The sequence below is a fragment of the Mercenaria mercenaria genome, chromosome 14 (genome assembly GCF_021730395.1).
Source record: "Mercenaria mercenaria strain notata chromosome 14, MADL_Memer_1, whole genome shotgun sequence".
In the NCBI taxonomy this organism is placed as follows: Eukaryota; Metazoa; Mollusca; class Bivalvia; order Venerida; family Veneridae; genus Mercenaria; species Mercenaria mercenaria.
The window spans coordinates 56427508-56448027 of record NC_069374.1 but is presented as its reverse complement, the minus strand read 5'-3'; the positions used below and the strand labels follow the sequence as shown (position 1 = coordinate 56448027).

Here is a 20520-nt window from a genome sequence, read left to right as displayed (position 1 = left end):
ATGCGCAAAATTCATTGTTTCGAAAACGGGGAAAGCGGCTGATAAAGGCAACATCCATCTCGGATTGTTACACGTTTACACGGAAATGTATTCAAATTTGCACAAGAAACATTAAAATGTGCGCCAAGCGGAAAAGATGGGCACTCGTGAAGTAAGATAGTGTACGCCGTGTATATATCAGAATCAGCGTATATTTTTTTCTGTTTTTCCTTCTTTTTTTTGCTTTCACTTCAACTGTTTTCTGTTTGATCTTGTACGTTCATTTATCTTGCTATCTTTTTGTTGTTTAGTTATAATGGGTTTATAAACGTTTTTTATCTTTCGCCTGTAGCGGGTAAAACAAAGTCTTATTTTCTATAATTGAAATGAAAATACAAGAAAAAGAACCCCAAAAACGATGCACAAGGGTAAATACCATGTAAAGCCAAGCACTTTAATTAATTTAACTGAAATTGTCTAGAAAATATGACGACATGAAACATTCCTTACATACAAGGCCGTTAAAAGTTTAGACGAACGTTTCTCCTGACACCCTGTGTTTATTAAGTCTTTAATCAATTTCGTTTGATTGCTTGATTGTTTAAAGTTAACAAAGTTGTAACTTAGGGCTATTAATTAACACTGATACAAAGTTGATGAAAGAAATAAGGTGTCATATAGGTACTACTACATTGCGAAGTTAATGGTCCTTCCCATGCTGGGAGCAAAACTTTGTCATCCATTTAATTAAAGGTATGTACAGAAAGAAACTGTAAGCTTTAAAAGGATATAATCGGACTTCTTTGCGTTGAGAACCGTATTTTCTAAATAATAATATTAAAACAAAACACACACAATTAGATGTCTCTATTGCTTGCTTGTTTTGATCTGTTTAGTGTTCATAGTATTGGCTCTTGTTCGGCGGTATATTGGAGAAAAAACGCCTCATTCGGGATTCGAACCATCGATGTCCTGGTTGGAAGTCTTGTAGTATACCGACTGAGCTAAACAGGCTTTTTTTGTACATTTATATGTGAAGAGATTTGCTAAAATATATCAATGATAATTCTTGGATACCATATGTACCACGTGTTAAGTCAAGCGTCTGATGTACAACAGTAGCGCTAATCTGAAACTATCAAATGTTTGTTTGTTTGTATTCTTTTATTTCAATTGGCAGTGCAGACTGCTTCAGCCTGGCGATGTGGGTAACTATGGACTGGGACTCTTTTAAAAAGTTTTAGGTTCTGCATTTTATGCGCGATGGAACGGGATGTGGAAGTAGAATTAAAGGTAATGGCTATTGTCGGACGTATAATTTCTTGGTGATGACAGTTCGGTCCCCGACTCCAGGGTAAGATTGTATATTTTGACTTAAAACGTCAGTCACACATTCACGGGTCTGGCTGCCGAATTAGATACGAACTGTCTCTGAAGGATTTTTTTTCCACGAATGTTGAGCACTCTTTGTGTTAGATACAAATAGATACATTTATAACAAGCGGACTGTGCTAAATGTAACATGGTCAATCAGGGCCTTTTATCGAGACGGGCTTGCAGCGGTCCATGACCTGGCGATCAAAAGACAATGCGGGTGACGAACAGATTGGAACCGGGGTGCTTCGGGTCGCTGTGGTCTGTTACCGAATAAGTTGAGAATTAGTTCTGTCTGATACTGAATGCTGCGGATTGATAAGAATAATAACACGTCTTAGCTGGGTTGTCACCGGGTGTGACACGGTTCGTACTCGGGCAATATTAGCCACCGGTTCTTGAGTCATGCATCGGCCATATTAAAGACTGCGAGCAACTACAAGAACTGCTTGCCACCACTAGCATATTTTGCACGATTTTCACGTTTTGGTCAAGTCCATCACAATTCACACTAACATCAGTTCTTCATAATTCATTTTTGTAGTAAGTTATACTAGATTGTCATATGATTTGACTCAAAGAAAGCCAGCTGAAGAATAACCCAGAGTACAAGACATTATATATGATGGGTGTTATAACACCCTCACATGATGACACCTTAAAAGTTAAACTCTAGTGAAATTCTGATACATTTGGGACAAAATCTTATCATACCGTAAAATCATTATTCGGTTTTATTTCTATTAACGTATTGACACTTCTTACGTAATCTACATTGATCGTTTCAAAACAGTACAAATTCGTATTAGTAGTTAAACAGTAAGTATGCGAGGGAGACCACGCGGATACAATACCAATACGGATTAACTGGGATAGTTCCGGACCAATACGGTTATTTTACTGCTTTATCCCGTCTTTATTTATTCTGATCAGAATATATCTGGGTGAAATAAAGTTATATCTCGACATATGGGTCGTTGTGCAACAAGTAACGACCTGTCATACGGGAAATAATCACAAGAAAAAGAATATGTCTTATTTCACCCTAAACGCTCTAAACGTGTTTCGTGAATAACAACGTCAAAAACACCATATGATGCTCATCTGTCCGACAACTTCCTATTATGTCAACGCTTGACAAGAAATAAGTAATTTTGATATTATTTAGACTTAGGGTTAATGCGGAAATAGAAGACGAACAGGCTGTAACGTTACACCGTGTATTCACGATCCCTGAGTGTTAATCATACCTATGCAAATAATGGTATTTATTACTGTAATAACATACTCATTTCTATTCCCCGTTAAGTTACATTGGTACCGGAAACGTCAATATTTTTCCATACTATGACGCCTGAATTTCATATTGGGTGCATGACGTAATTCAGTGTGTGTTGTTTCACTATTTTTTTCTATTTAGTTCAGTATTGTCAATCCTATTCAGGCTATTAAACATATTTATGATATTTACATAATATTTATACATGTAGATGCGTATGTAATAAAAAGGTTATTATCTTTGCATCGGGAAATATGCACTCGTTATTCAGAGGAAGAATATTGCGCTTCTAAAGTCGCGCAATATTTTCACTGAAGAACTCGTGCATATTTCCCGATACAAAGCTAATAACCTATAATTATAGTTGCTTTGTGCGCAAGAGAGGTATGATACAATGTAAGTTTCATCCCAACGATAACATGTGACAAAATCTCAACGACAACAGCCAAAAAACGTATATAACAGGACTACTTATACATGTACTAGGGGCGATCGGAAAATATCCGGACTTTTTCATGCTCCTGTATTTCCACGTGTAGCTACCTACACATATTAAGTATGAGGGGAAACAACATTTTATCGCCTATAGTTCGGTTAGTTTATTTTAATGGGAAATGTGTATGCACGACATTTTGAGCATTTAAACAAGGTAGGTGTTAGGGCTACCATTGACTCTTAGCTGGGGAAACGAGATCTGTGATAACATTTCTGCATTTGGAGGGTGAACAACCTTGCCACATTTTTCAAACGTTGCGGAAAAGGTTTTTCAAAAGCCTGCATATCCCGTTCAAACTTTCATATCTTGGTTTCACAGTTTAGGGAGGGCAAGACAAGCGTTGGGGACAAGTACAGGCCAAGAAGGCCAGCTGAAGCAGTGACCTCTCGAGATATGCCCCGCCAGCGGTGGCGAATGTTGAGATTTTTGTCAACAAATATCGCAGTGTGATATTGCAGGAGGCAGCAGTTTAGGATCGGTAAAGCGCCGGTGTAATGAAGTATTTCGACCCCCATAGAATAACGACCCCCCGGTCATTATTCTATAGAAAATGTGACTCCTTTCCTGTAAAATATTGACTCCTCTTATAAAAAACTGACTCCCTTTGAAAACTCTATAGAATAACGACCCCCGGTCATTATTCTATAGAAAAACTGACCCCTCCAAGTAAAATACTGACTCCCTAAAGATGACTCCCTTCGAATCTCATAGAATAACGACCCCGGTTATTATTCTATAGAAAAAGTGACTCCTTCCATGTAAAATACTCACTGCCGAAATTACTACATTCGAACTCTCATACAATATCGATTCCCGGACATTATTCTATTTAAAAAGTTATTCTTTCCGTGTAAAACACCGGCTCCTAAAAAGACTTTCGACGATACTATCTATTAAAAAGTGATCACCACCAAACCTAACGGACAGTTTTACTAGATCTACAACTCTAATACCCTCCATTGCCAATAGTTAACATTTTGATTGTACTACTACTACTGGTGCCGCTACTTCTATTGCTATTACTACATGTACTTCTTCTTCTTCTACTACTACTACTACTACTACTACTTCTACTACTACTACTACAACTGCTACTACTGATACTACTATACCTGCTTCCACTAATACGTCTTGTACATCTACCTCTTCTTCTCCTGCTGCTGTTGTTGCTGTCACTTATTCCTCTGCTGCTGTTGCTGCTGCTGCTGCTGCTGCTGCTGCTGCTACTGCAACTGCCACTACCACTGCCACTACTACTACTACTACTACTACTACTACTACTACTACTTCTACTACTACTACTTTCTATTGTTGCCGCTACCGTACTTTACTGCCACTGCTAAGTATTGCAACTCCTATTAATACTAAGTTCTATGCTAGCAGTTTCTTGTGCAGTTTTCTTCTGAAGAATTACTTCATACTGAAGTTTGCAGGGATCATTGACACTGGTGTGTTTTGTGAACGTATTGTGAATTGTTATTTTCCTGAAAAAAAATGTATACACAAAGATACAGCGTCTAGAAATAGAATCCCTTTTCCCGTTGCGGAATGCTCTGATTTCTGTGTCAAGTGATGGTATCTGGGGCTAATGGTCAAACGGAAGGACGGACTGACGGACGGACAAGGGCAAATCTATATGTCCCCTCCCCCGAGTGTGGGCATAAAATGCAGCAATTAGGCCTTAGATGCATGAGTTATCACTAAATTTGACCAAATGACCGGGGGTCGTTTTTTATGGGAGTCAATATTCTTCGTGAGGTTCAGTTTACTTCACGTAGGGGAGTCATAGTACTATGATCTGGAGGTCATAATACTATGACCGGGGGGGGGGTCACTTTTTCTATAGAATAATGACCGGGGGGTCGAAATACTTCATTACACCGGCACATCAGATTTTACATGCAAAAGTAGGTATGACCAAGGCAAGTGCCGAAACAGCTGATAGAAGACCAAAAGGTATCCAGGTTGACCATACGAAAAGAACATTTGGCACATTTTAACCCTGATGGAAATAAGTTTTTAAACTGTATTGTCTCTAGGGATGAAATGTGGGTTCGTTATAATGAACCTAAAACAAAAGTTCAGTCAAAGCAGTGGGAACGAGCTGGTTGCCCACCTTCCAAAGTGTTAAAGCATTCTCCCTCTGCTGGAAAGGTTATGCTGATTGTCTGTTTGGGATTCACGTGGAATACTAATGGCTCATATCATGCCAAAAGGTCAAACTGTGACTGCTAGATACTATTCAGTAGTAATTTTGAAAAAAAAAACTGAAAGGAAAACTGAAACATGTCCTTCTTTTGCATGCTCCCTCTCATACCACCTCACCCGTAGTAAAACTTATCAACTCCTTCAAGAGGCATTTGTTGTCCACCCTCCGTACAGCCCATAACTTGCCCTCTGCGACTTTTTATTTGTTTCCACAATTGAATAAAAGGCTCACTGGAAACAAATATGACACCAGGGCGGCTTTGATTTCAGCTGTAAATCTGTACGTCAAAAGTAAGTCTACTTCAGATATGGCAATACAGATGCCAAAAATGGTGTATAGACGTAGCTTGGGAATACCTTGAAAAAGAATTTTTGAAAAATATCGATTAGTTTTTGAGAAAGAGCAAAACGCCCGGATAATTTCCGACCGCCTCTCGTACATTCAGTTCTCTATAGGTATAAGTTACTTGACAATTGGTTTGTAGAGTAATAGTCATGTTTCATCTGCGGTTCAATTTTCATGTAAAACAATCCTTATTTTATTTAATTTGGTGTTGCTCTTAAAATATGGGTAAAACCGCTAAAATCTACAACCGAAAGATTATTTATCAATTTCATTTTACAATTTATAAGATGTATCACGACAAAGCCGAGATTGTTGCCTGATCTGTGTTACTTCTTAGCTCAAAATTTCGAGATACTTTGACTTACTAACTCGAAATTTCCAGACATATAAATCGAAAATTTCCGTTTACGTAACTCGAAATTTTGAATGTTTCGTAACTCGAAGTTTCAAGTTATGAGCTTCACGAGTATACGTAGGTGCATAAATCCTGGCTAAGATTAGGTACCATGTATAACCCTCGATAAGCCCTAGACGTTCATATATGATGTCAAGCAGCGACCGCTCATAAAACATATCGCTATTTTAATTACGTTTAAGTGAAGAAGACTTTTGACATGATACTATGTTATACCGATATGGAAAGGAAATACAGACCAAACATCTTAAACGTGTAGTTATAGATAGTGGCTACTGGAAAGCTGTCGACCTGGTTCGCACCTCTACCATCGGACATACTCTACATTTAAACATGGGTACATGTATATATCCTGGATACAGTTTGATTTCTGAAGAAGGTGTGGGTGCTTAGGTAGGTCATTATACAATTATTGACCCTTGAACCATTGATCAAGAGTCAATACCTGTTTTATTATATTGGTTCAGGTTTATGAATATGTAACAAGTATTTGTTGCAACATATTAGATGCATGAAAGTTCCATTCTATTTTTAGAAAGTCAAACCATCAACCATTAAACATGAAATGAGCCGCGCCATGAGAAAACCAACATAGTAGGTTTGCGACCAGCATGGATCCAGACCAGCCTGCGCATCCGCGCAGTCTGGTCAGGATCCATGCTGTTCGCTAACAGTTTCTCCAAATCCAATAGGCTTTAAATGCGAACAGCATGGATCCTGACCAGACTGCGCGGATGCGCAGGCTGGTCTGGATCCATGCTGATCGCAAACCCACTATGTTGGTTTTCTCACGACATGGCTCAAATATATTTTGAATGATGATGAGCGGTTTCGGCCAATGAAATTTAGGTTATTTTCAGAACATATAATACAAACTAATGTATGGTAGTATAAATACCAGTCCCTTCATGCAGGTATTTGAATCAAATATAACTTTTGATAGACAGAATTTTGCGCATTTTCCATACAGACAACATTGTGGCAACGTTAAATGTCGCAACGCCGCTAAATGTCGCAACCACCGTTAAATGTCGCAAGGTTGACATTAAATGTCGCAACCACCGCTAAATGTCGCAAAATCGTCTGCCGCTAAATGTCGCACCTTTAACGTTAAATGTCGCAAAAATTTGCCCACCGTTATATGTCGCAACACTAACGCTAAATGTCGCACTTCCTGTTTGACACTATGACTATCAATTTCTTGTGTATATTTACTTTTTTGAGGGAAGAAAAATTAACAGGTTTATGTAATACAAATAATTATCTTAATGATAAGTACTGTTACGTATAGCAACAAGAGGGCCTTGTTGCCCCTAGATCGCTCACCTGAGTTCCACACCTTGCGAGGTTTCTTCTAACTAAATACGATTTGGTAATAGTGTTGTATGTTTGAGGGGGTTGGGTATGGGTGACGAACGGGGTGAATAACGACACAGAAATCTAAGAGACAAAAACACAGCACCAAGACAATTAATAGAAAATATGAATATTTACATTTTGAAAGGTGTGGACGGGGGGTGGGGGAGAGAGAGAGAGAGAGAGAGAGAGAGAGAGAGAGGGTTATGTGTTGGTAGGCGGAAAAGTAGGATAATGAGGGGAATGAGACTAAACCAATCAATTTTAAGAGACTAAAAGTAAAATAATATCGAAATTCCCGCTTTACCTGAAAGAATGTACAGAGGGCCACATAGGATCTTTCCCCGCCACTGAATCTTGATAGTTACCTTATGACTTTAAATGTAAACCTCCAAACAAAGAAATAGAACCCATGGCTGATTAATAGAAAATCTTCGTTTTCTACAGCTGGTACAAAACACAGTCTCCGTGTCGCGTAGTTGAACATCTGTTGTGTAACAGGCCTGGACTGTTGCCCAAGCCGATCCCCCCCCCCCCCACCCCAAACCCCACCCTTGTTGGCTTACTAGTGACTTATACTCATCAAAGTTGCACCCAACTATTTTGGAAATAATATATTCTCAAAATGTAGACCCAAAACGCCCCAGAGGCGAACATTTTATACTTATATTATAAAATTCACCAGGGGGAAGAACCCTTGACCCCTTAAAATGGGGGAGGGGGGGGGGTGAGTACCCCTCCAGTACCTTAAAATTAAGAAAAAATGCACCAGAGGCAACCATTTTATACCTGTTTTTCAAACTTTCCCGGATAGAGACCAAGAGCCCTGGAAAATGACAGGGATAACCCCTCCCATACGCCGAAATTTTGAACAAAAAATGCAATAAAAGTCCAGCATTCCATATTTGTATTTCAAAATTGTCAATGGGAAAAGACCGTAACCACCTAAAATAAGGGGAGTGACCCTCTAATACGTACCTAAAAAATAGACAAAAATGCACCACAGGCCAACATTTCATACCTGTATATAAAAAACTTCCCCACAAATACGGACAGAGGAACCCCGTACCTACCGCACGTCGCCGGTGACGCTTTTGTTTTAAACTGGTGGCCCCGCCTCCATCTTCCATCAACAATTTCAGGCCCCCGGCCTGTTTTGTAACGAAATTCAGGTCGACTATAGACATGCGATACAACGCGCGACAATACAGAGCTCGAGCTTAATGTCTCATGAGCTAAACAGGACTCCATAGAATTACATAGTTCAGACCTGAAATAAATCTAGTACTGTGGCGAGTACCATGTTAATGAAATATATAACGCATGTATGGTGCGGAACCACTGAAAAGCAAACGTTCAGATTAGAGTGAAAGGTCAAGTCAACCCTTCCCATATCAAGCATGCATTACCCAGTCTTATCTCTAAGTTGTAAAGACTGTTTAACTTACCTGATTTTGCTGTGCGACATTTAGCGTTGATGTTGCGACATATAACGGTGGGCAATTTTTTGCGACATTTAACGTTAAAGGTGCGACATTTAGCGGCAGACTATTTTGCGACATTTAGTGGTGGTTGCGACATTTAACGTCAACCTTGCGACATTTAACGGTGGTTGCGACATTTAGCGGCGTTGCGACATTTAACGTTGCCACAAACATATTAATATCAACCATAACCTTTCTGCACCATAAAAGTTAGATATTTGATATAAGACTTTTACTGATACAGACTTTAAATAAAAGCAGCCGACAAATGTTGCTCAAAATTGATATAGATATCGCTTTAAACAGTAGTAATTCATAACGCCTTTACTTTACTCTGATAAGATCTTGACAATGTGCCACTTCATGAAGTATGAAACATTTTTCTTTTTTTACACACGGAGACCTATGGCATCACTTGTCAAACTAATACACATTTTTGATTTATGATCCTGTTTTTAAAACGATCTATCCAAAAAATTGTTAGTTAAATATAACATTAAAACTTACTTCTACTGTATCCTAAGGGAGATAAATTATTTCATTGATTTTTATACATTACATAACAAATTTAAGCACACACATACAATTTTTCTCGTTTATTTCACATGCATATCCAATTTTCATAGAGATGTTTTTAAAATTTTAAAGAAATAGTTTGCGTTATTTATACCCTTTCATGTTATTTTTGATAGGCAAATTATATCGTTGTTTTTCTTTATGCAGTTACATGCCAAACTGAGGTTCTAAAAAACATTTTTATAGATTAACATACATATCGCTTTGATATAAATGTATCTCTCCAAATCATTAACATGTCTTAAACTATATATCTTATTTTCCAAAGCATTTTAAATCAAGATGACCAACCCATGAGAGTTTTTGGATATTGTACACAAGATGTACTGAATGTCCCGATTCAGGAAACATATTGCCTTTATTACCTTATTATTTGATGGATTTTCATAAGGTGAAGAGCGTCGAAGACAGCAAAATGAGTGCTTTCCTCCGCACAAACGTATGCAATCGTTTCTCAGTACTTTTCTTATACCAATAACCCAACTGCAAAAGTGTATAAGTTATCTACACTGTACGTCCACGAAGACCAGTTGAGAAAAGTACTGAATCCTGATGGAGGACACTTTGTGCATAGGAAAGCACTCATATTGCTGACTTCGAGGCACTTTATTCCATGAAAATCTGTCAAGATATAGAGGAAATATAAGCAAAATGTTACCTGACGTTTTCACCGTTTTGTCAGCCTCTGAAATGAAAACTCGATCGATACTGACACAAACACGCTATTAATCTCATATTTAGAACAAATAGGTGGTCTTACTAGCAAGGTTTTACTGTATAATAATAACATATACATAAAACAAGAAAATGACACACACTTAAGATTTATATGCATCTGTAGTGAAGTGTTGTAGACTTGCAAAATTAGTTCGATGATTACAACAATTTTTCAGTCAGAAACTAAATTTCTTTGCCTTTGCCAAAACTGTATTTTTCCAAATAAAAAAAGCATTATAACAGCGAAATCTTCCTTAATATTTGATTTTATTTTTATTACATGTTTGCGGAATGTAAAAATGCTGAAATACATATACATGTTTTGTAAAAATTTTTATAGGTTGCTGTAGTTATTATGTAGTATAATTGACGTAATAGGTTAAAAGAATGGTGCAATACTTTAGAACAAAATGATGTTTGGTGCCGATTTGCACTTGTTTTATTATTTTGGTTTGTATAAATTGCCTTGGCTGAGTGGTTAAGGTCAGGCCACCGATGTCGAAACCTTGTTCCTCATTACTAAGGGTTCTTTCATTTGCGGAAGCCATCAAGCGTGTATAAATATGGATGAGGGATTTCCCAGGTGAATCCCTGTGGTTTCTTGGCGCATGTGAAGAGACTGAACATTTCACTTACATTTTAAACGAGAAGTTTTAAATGGATTTCATAATTATGACATGACAGTTTTGCTTTACCATGTAGAAACTCCGTGTAAAATCAAGATCAGTGGATGTCTTCATTTAAAAGACAAGGTTACTCCGACCCTTATCACCCAGTCATCAATCTAGGAACCTGCTTTAGGACGATCATGCAGCGTGTATAACATATCTTTAATTTCTTTAAACCCGTATAAACCTTAAGCCAATTACCTTGGGTCAGTCTCACAATCCGTGCTCACTGACCTCTACTATTTAAACCATAAACATAAAATTAAAGACCATTTCAATATCATGCAGGCCTACAGTTAACAAAGATACCACGTCCCGGGTCACCCTGATTTAGATAAATAAATAATTTATCGCATTTAAATCTGAACAGTATAAAGTTTCAAAACCATTAAAAATATGGTCTAAGTAAGTGAACTGTATCAAGGAGCGGCTGGTCAAAAGGATGACACAAAAGAAATATAATTACAACTGTATAATAGCCATTAAAATAATAATTTTCAGCCTCGCGGCGACTGTAACATCACGGTGAGAGCAGAGAGCGGACGCGGTCATATATATCTAAACCACGAGGTCGCGCTCGGGGCACGCGACTGTCTATCAAAAAAAGCAAAAATATATCGGTTTTAGAGCACTCCACTCAATGTAATGTAATCTTTTCAAAGTTAAATGACATTTAGTGTTCTCTTATAGACTTAAATTTTAACGCAAATTAAATTTCTTAATTGTTTCTTTTTTTTTCTCTCTCTCTCTGTAATTAAATTAGATGCGTTTCATAAAACCAACACTATCCGTGAAGAGTATGTTGTTTACATCGAACTTGGTATAAAATATCAACAGAACTGTTATTGTTCTATGTGTACATAAATCTATTCTGTTTGATACAACAGAACAACCCTATAATTCTAGTTTTTACCAGTCATTTCGTTTCTACTTAAACTTAAGTCCAAAATAATTGTTCATGTACCTAAACGTTTTCCCTGTGTGATCAAAAGATATCCAAAAACAGAGCCTTGTACACAGTCATATTTTTTATTTAAAAACAATTCACATTACATATATAAATAAACGGTACCAGTTACAAGGAAACAAAGCACAGGAAATTCATGCAGTTTTCTTTCTTTCCTGTTTCTTTGCCCACGCGCCATAATCACTCACACCGCTTGCCTGGCACAAAACAAGAACGCGCCAAAATACACGTGTAACATGGCTAGCCAAAGGTTACTCATTCCCAAAACATTTTTATGAACAAAGCGACGGAAGAAGTCAGCTATACTCGGACCATCCTTGATAAAAAATATGTTGACGATGTACATATTTAACTTACTGAGACCTATATCATCTGAACCACATACGAGTATTTATGACATTGTTGCTAAGCCTAGCGTTTATGTAACTTACGTGAAACTTAAATTAATAACACAGTGTCGGAGACTTCCGTCGTGGCTTTAAGTCAAATACATTTGTAGCTGTTGATTTGTACGACAGGGAGTCGCTGTTATTATTGATGTAACGTGTAACGTAAAAAAAAGCCGTAGCAAACCAGCTTCTGGCACCATTCCATCACCTTTGATTTTATACATCTATGTTCCGACAAATTTGCCGTCATAGACCGAGCTATCCATTGACATAATTATATGATACATTAGAAGTATTCCGTTGGTTTTTTCGAAACCGGTTTGATCAAATTACTGACATTTTAGTATGCTTTAGTACGCATGGAAAATAGCTCTGTGTTATCAAATTTCACATAATGTATTAGCAATACAAGTATAATTATACGATATTTTAATAGTGGCCAAAAGAATTGTTTACAAACCTACACTGCTCCCCGCATCTCCCCAACCCCATAAAAAGCTGTTACTGCCCACAGTTCGAATGAATATGCAATACGTTGTAATAACATGTTCAAAGTACCAACATTCTATTTTCGGCTGCATTAACATCTCATGCCTATAAATAATTCATATACATGTAGCATGATTTAAGATATCTGAATCAATGCTATTTTTGGACTACAGTAAGCGTGAGTTGTGGTCTGGAAAAATGTCATGTCACTGCTCATTGGAACAATAAAACGTGTGAATTCTTGGAACATTGCCAACGGTTCTTTAGACAATAGCGCTAGCGTGAGAAAGATGTTATATAATAGATTACAAACACGACATGAAAAATGTCAGTCGTTTTCAAAATAATAGAACCCGTGAGTTACTAAGTATAATATACAACAACAAACTTAAACGCAAAAGCAACGATTACGATATTAAATCTGTATTTATCATATTTACAGTTCAATTTCCACTAAAAATACATATTTGTCGGGAAACTATTTATTCCGCATTCCGAAGCGCACGTTGACAGTTGATGTTATTAAATTGAATCATACCGATCAGTGAACGTAGTTGTCATATCAAAACATTTAACAAACTTTAACCACTTTCCCACGTTTTGCTAAAGCGGTGGAGACACTTAATAAATGATCACCTGTCATTTATGGGTCCATCTTCCGAGGTATGTAAGATTAATGCGGTCTTACTTGATCTTTAAACGCAGTTTTTACCTGTGCAATGGGCGGAGTTTTCCCACGTCTCGGCAGCTAAGCTCGGCACGCGACACGGCTGTCACTCATACACGGACACGCGATTTACATCCATAATTGTCAATTTCATTTGATGTTTCACCGCTAGTTTCTACCTGTCCGACTATACAACCAATCGCACCACGAACAATTCTCCTCGGCTCACCGCTTCAGTTGCTCGCAAATATAAGTTTTCATAAGTAAAATTATAAAACAGGTGCATCATTAAAGAAAGGATATTTTGTGAAACAAGTCCATACTTGTTACACTGCAACATCATCTAAACAAAAAGAAATATACAAAGCTTGTTTAGACTTGTGTTAAGGCACACGACGGAATATATCACAACTGATAAGCGACTGGCGTGAGCAGGTCTTGTGAGTGGTGACACTTCAGACAAATTAATTGACTTTGGGATATAAGAAAGTCAACATTTATATTTATACAAGTTTAGAAGATTTAATAGTTATCATCAGGGAGTTAACTGTTGTTTAGATTGAACTCAATCTAGAATGGACTTACACATAATTTAGTGCTACCAAAAAGGCGAAGAAAGAAGACAGGAAAATGCTTTCAGAGAAGCCAAGAGGTGGTCTGTCAGAGACGCGGAAGGTAAGGATAACTGTTAAAGAATATCCTCAGAGAATTATCTGTAGGGTTTTGACAATTTGTTAAACCGATTCAAAAATCTCTTCAAAACTATTAAATACAAAAGAAAATATACAGTTATGAGTAAAACCGATGTATAATCACTTAATATAATTGTATACTTGTTTGAAGGGGAAAATAAATAAGGTTTTTACAGAAAAAAAAATGAAATATCTATTTCAGATGACAAAGTCGACAATGGAGAAGAAAAGAAGGGCAAGGATTAACAACAGTTTGACAGAGTTGAAGGCAATATTATCTGGAATGATTTCAAATAAGGTATACACAATAGTCTGAAAGACTTAAAAGCAATAAAGTTAGGAATGGAAACATGAAAAACACACAATGAAAATTCACTGCAGACAGAATTGACTAAATCTGTTTTAAGTTTTAGAAACGATTAGAGAACAGTCTAAGTTCGTATCAAATGGTACTTGAAAACAAAATCGTAACATAAGTTTGTAGTTAATTCATATACTTTGAAATAGTTTATGACAGCTTTTTGCTACCTAGGAATAAAAAAGTCGGGCATATTTTTTAAATACACTGACAGGCTCATTCGATTGTCTATATGGTTTATAAACGACTACCGTATCAGAATTGACACAAACATCCTAAAGCATAATGCTTCCTTAAATTTATCTTGTCCAAATAGAAATCATTACAATGACACAACTTCCGTTATGAATCACATTGAGTAAAATATTACTGTAATGACCACAAAAATAACTTCCTTTTTACAGCCTTGATCTTTTGTTTGAATCTAAAGGAAAACTAAACTTCTCCCATTAAGTAAATAGAGCCTCAAGACTTATGAACAGTTCTTCCCACTCATATTCACATAGGCGGAAACATCAAATTTTATTTTTTCTTTTACATAAAAAACGTCAATCTCACGAATTACTCAATTTAAATTAAGTTTATAATTATAAATTTCTGGACTAAGAAAAGGCAAAGTTATATCATTATATCGCTAAAAGGTATGTAGGGAGCTAGACGAGAATTGCACGAATCGTTATGAAATTCAGACACCATTGACAAACAATAATCAGTTATATGTAAAGAAAATTTAAAATAAAACGGCGAAAAATGATCATTTGAGAAAGGTTTTTTGCGTCTGATTTCAGTTCTAGAATATTCTTTTTTTCAGGGAGAAAGATTTGACAAAATGGAAAAAGCAGATATTCTCGAAATGACTGTAAAATGTGTAAGACAGCTCCAAAAACAGGCGAATACAGGTAAAGTAATTTTGCAAAATAGTCACATTTGTTAACGTACCAATAATTATATCTACGACTTCATAGAGTAATTCTTTTATAGTAGTTTTCAGAGTGGTTTGTGTGTGTAAAGTTTGGCAATATACAGCAGTCAATATTCCTTTCATGGAAATAAAGAAACAACAAATGCCACTCATTTTGTATAGAGATCATTTGATAGACTGCGCAAACATCATAATGCACTCATGGTATCATTCAAGTTTTGCAATATGCTTTTTGCAGTACAATCGTTGATATATACAATGGCCTATATTGTGAATGTGTGTGTGTTCCATTGCACTAGACAATAATGTAAATGTTAATGGTTCAATTTCGACATTATAGATAAGGTCGAAAGGAAATATGTCTAAGAGCAAATGAATCTTAACAATGCAAATTAGGAATAAAATTCGTGTAAAGAAAATATACTGGTATTTATTTAGAAGGTATTGTCGAAATATATATAACCCACCACTGTGACAACAATAAATGTAGCAATAAACATTTATGCATTGACCTTTTCGCATACTTTTTATTATACATTATGAATTTGGCATTGTTCTTTTCAAAATGTGTGTTATTATTGCCAAATAATTTCATGCCTTTAACTCCTTTGAAAATTGGATGCTTGTTATAAACCGCGTAAAACTGTCAGGTGGTTTATGATATTATATGAAAACTTAAAAGTTTGTCTCTCGACTTCAGTGCATTGACAGATATTATCTTCAATGCTGTTTCAGTCGCCAGAGTTAGCTCTAAAATAGAGAAGAGTACATATATTTTGTCTCTAATCAAATGAACTTATCTAGTAAAACTTATACATCCTCTTGGTTTCAAGGTCGGAATTTTTCATTTACTTACTCTCTTACTTACTTACTTACACTCAAATAAACACTAAACCAGCAACCAACAAAAGATCTCTTGAAATAAAATGCAATTCGAAACATAGAACGTCAAGATTCTTTATCTATATGCTTTAATAGTTAAATATTCCAACACAAATCTATAAAAAAAATCTATTTATTTTCCAGGTGATTCAGTCCGCACACCTAGCAGCTCTGTGGATGAGGATTACCGAAGTGGGATGCATACCTGTATGAGTGAAGTGATCAAATTCATCAGCTCCAGTCACTTCTCTGACGCAGATCCTGAGGTTAAAACTAAACTTCTTAACCATCTGGCGAACAAACTAAACAGTGGTACAACGCATGAAAGGAATACAGATCCAGACACATCGTATGCTTATCAAAAAGAAATCTCTGAGAATAACTGTTTTATGCCAAATATGACAAATACTGATACGGATTCTTTATCAATTTCCGATATGTCAAATGATTCGAACAATAATTTACAAACAATCAGCGACAAGAACACACCATTTTCGGTGAACGTTCGGAACCCAAAATCACCACCTCCGACGCCATTGATGGCTTCTCCTTTGTTAACATCATATAAACCAATTCAGCCGGTGCAAGAAACTTTACAGCCACCATCAAGTGTGCCAACAGTTCCTCTAACCATCTTAGTTCCCGCCAATATTTGCTCAGCAACTCTTGGAACAACTTGTGTTATACCACTAAACCTACCTACTGGAAGCCCGCAACTCAGCCAGGCAGCCAATTTCTTTCAAACGGTTTCCCAACCGTCTCAAACGAGCTTCACAATAAATTCAAACTCTGGTATCTCACTGATCCAAACACCAAACGTTGTACAAAATACACAGCTGTCATCCAAAGTAAATGAACTTTCAAATTTAAGCCCACAAAATAAGTTTTACACTTTCACTCCAACAGTTTTATCGAATTGCAACCGGACACAAAATGGATCTTATACGACAAAAGAAACAGTAAAACCAGCTACAGTGCCATTTACCACAATGCTCAGTCCGCAGGATCGAAGTGAAGGATCTACAATTCCAAACCTGAACCACAAAACTGATGCAACAAAAGAACCTGTAGCCAATTATCAAATAATTGCTCAACCGAATGAGTTTTCAATACCTCAAATAACTGAATTTCCTCGTATGGTTACGGACAGTAATAAAAGTGTGGCGTTAAATTATCCCTTCAACGAATCGAGGACGGACATCGTAAATGAAATAGTTCGGGACAAAGTATATCAACGTAAAGTTGACCAACATAACTTACGCGAAAAAGACAGACCAATACATTATGAACAGGGGCAGTTCAGCGGGATTAGCAAAAGCGCCGCCGAGCGGCTGGAAGAGCGGTCTGTAATGTATAATCGTCAACCTGGCAACGGCTGTGATGACGCTTCCGACATGTGGCGTCCCTGGAAAACTGCGATATAATATAGTGCTATATATTTCAGCGTTACACACGTTTTACTGTTATTTTATTGTTTTGATTTACAATTGTAAGATTTATAATGTTATCAAATTTGAAATTAAATTGATTTACGATTTCACATCCACTTGTCTCTCTGATCATTACGTCATGCCGTCGATACACAATGAGCAGTTGCCACCAGTACCGATAAACGTTTAAGTTTTTCTCGGTGCGTGTGGTTCACGTGATCAATTATAAATCTATTTTATATAGTTTTATGTCATTAAATGATTGCTTTACTTATAAGTGAAATGTTTAGCAAAAAATATAGTATTTCACGAAAATAACAAAAATGTTATAAAACGGCGAATAGCGAATGAATTTTAATGCTGTACATCTACGTAATTGCAAACGCTAGGTGGTATTGCGCAATTGAAAAGGGCAATACAATTGTTTCATAGCTTAATCAAAAACTATTTTATAAACCTTGGTCAAGGGAAATCATTATGTTTTGCTAAAATTATTATTAAACCTGTAGATTAACTTTATAAATCAACACTGGTATGGAGCGCATGTTGTAATTCAGACGAGTTGAGTTTCTGTCACAAACTCAACAAGTTTTAGTTGTTTTAGTATCATATCTACATTTTATAACTTGATGTTTTAATAGAAGTTTTATATAACGTTTAGGTTTTACTTAAAAGCGCAATTGTGCAATATTAAAAGTAGGGTATAGTCTTAAAAACATTGCATTTTGGAATCGGTCCGTATGAGGATTTGTTGACCGAACCTGAAAGGCAAAATCTGTTTTATTAGTTAATCCAGTTTACTTCATTTTCAATTTTACGACTTATCAGACTTTCAATTTACAGTACTTTAGCAACAGATTGTCAAAATTGTAAAGCTTCAATAATTAATCATTTAATTCAGCAGTGATACACTCAACATAACTGATAAGTATGAAAACAGTATCCCATGGAATGTACCAAACACCCACGAAAAAAATTCACCCAAATAAGTATGTACTTTAGAATCCACCCACGAGCCGATGCCACGTTTACTTTTAATAATATGACAGCGTTTTAACTATAAATAGTCTCCGTGATAAAATCGTAACTATGTTTACCTCATTTAATGACAGAGAGGCATACTGAATTTTATCATGAGTGTTAATCTTACTTCCTGTCTACCCGCCTAAAATTGACTTTGCTCAATATAAAGTGGAACTTCTGAACGCATAAATTACAAAGAAAGCAGTTTCCATTGATGTTGTCAAAAGTCAATGACCATTTTTTTTGGCCCTGGAGTAACGTTTGAATGTATGATGATATATAGAACAAAATGCAAAGAAATCCAGCATATCATGATAATTTGCAGAGCTAAATATTTCGCTTTACAAGTTTAAGTTAAAGACATTGTAAGAGGTAAAAACTAAAATGGGCAAAATGCATGTTAACAATGTATAAAATTATATAATCAGCATATTACTTTGAAAAAAAAAGTTACCATTTTTTCAGATTTTGAGGACGTCTGTTGCCGATAATCAAACTAATTTGAAGCTGAAATGTTAATATACCTCGTCGCCGCAACATTTTTATCGCTGTGGAAACTGAAAAATAATTTGATATTTAATATCCATCATACGATGACGTTACTGTCAATTTCTGTGCTATTACATATTCTTGTATGAAGTTTCAGCATCCTTTGCCCATACGAGAAAACGGATTTTCCCGCACACCCGAAAATGCCAAAATTACATACGGATAACACGAAATGGAACAGAAATTGCCAAGTATTAGCACGGGCCCGTGACATTTAGAGGTGCAAGTTCCATTGTTTGATAATGTTTTGTCGGCTCATTATAAACGCATAGTTGCTACAGAAGATGTAAAAGTAAAGGAACATGGGCTTTTTCGGAGGCATCTAGTTCAACCAAAAGCAGTCGTCGTGAAATCCTTTTGTGTGTCGAAATCTTCATTTGCCATTGTTATTGTGCATAGATGGAGATCCCCTGTATATTACTTGCAAGTTAAGATGGATTTCCATTAGCGAATTGTTTTAGCTGAATGCATGGTGTTGTATTGTGTGCGTGCTGTTACTTTTTATATAATTTAATTGTGAAAAGCATCAAAAGGAGCAAAAAAAGTGACGTATGTAAAATGTATAAACAAGGTTATAAATTTCTTACATGTGTAAAATGAAATGCATAAACATTTTTTGTCATTCCTTCTGTCCTTTTGACTGTAGGAAACAATACATTAGGATATCAAAATTTGTGCCATTTAAATAATTTAAATGGAAGATGTCAGACAATTTTAGGTGTTGTCAAGTTTTTCACTAGGAGACAAATTGTGTTTTGTCTTCGTAGACAAGCAATTAATTCACAATTAAAAATTACCTCATGAGTTTGATAAACGAGAGGTGTGTACGTGTTCGCGTACGTGACGCAGTAAACGGTATGTACTGATAACTGTACGCTTGCTCGTAAATATTTGAACGCGTTCGGCTAATTATGTGAAAATATAATTTGTCATGTATATGCACCTCATGATATGTTATCACACAACGGTTTTCATGCGCGACTGTATGAAATAAATTGTGAATTTAACTTCTATAAATTCAGTGAAACATTTTGTTCATTAACCTTTACATCAGTATCAAGATATTGGTACGTCTGGTGAGACGTATGTGACATTGTTAACACTCTAGCTTCCTTATCGACACTTATATCATAGTCGCCATGGTATACATGGAATCTTCTTGCAGGCATTTTAGACTTGATTAATATTAAATTAAAAACGGCCTATAAAATACAAAAATGCATATCTGTCACCAGGAAAAGAGGTCTTTTTTCC

The 20520-nt window shown here is 36.2% G+C and overlaps 1 protein-coding gene across 1 annotated transcript; it reads left to right on the top strand.

Moving 5' to 3' along the window:
- Nucleotides 1-13587: 13587 nt before the first annotated feature.
- Nucleotides 13588-17806, top strand: LOC123527896 (hairy/enhancer-of-split related with YRPW motif protein 2-like). The gene is made up of 4 exons (XM_045307617.2): nucleotides 13588-14085; nucleotides 14305-14400; nucleotides 15272-15359; nucleotides 16409-17806. The coding sequence occupies exons 1-4, from the start codon at nucleotides 14041-14043 to the stop codon at nucleotides 17686-17688; spliced, it is 1509 nt and encodes a 502-aa protein (XP_045163552.2). The 5' UTR covers nucleotides 13588-14040; the 3' UTR covers nucleotides 17689-17806.
- Nucleotides 17807-20520: the final 2714 nt, after the last annotated feature.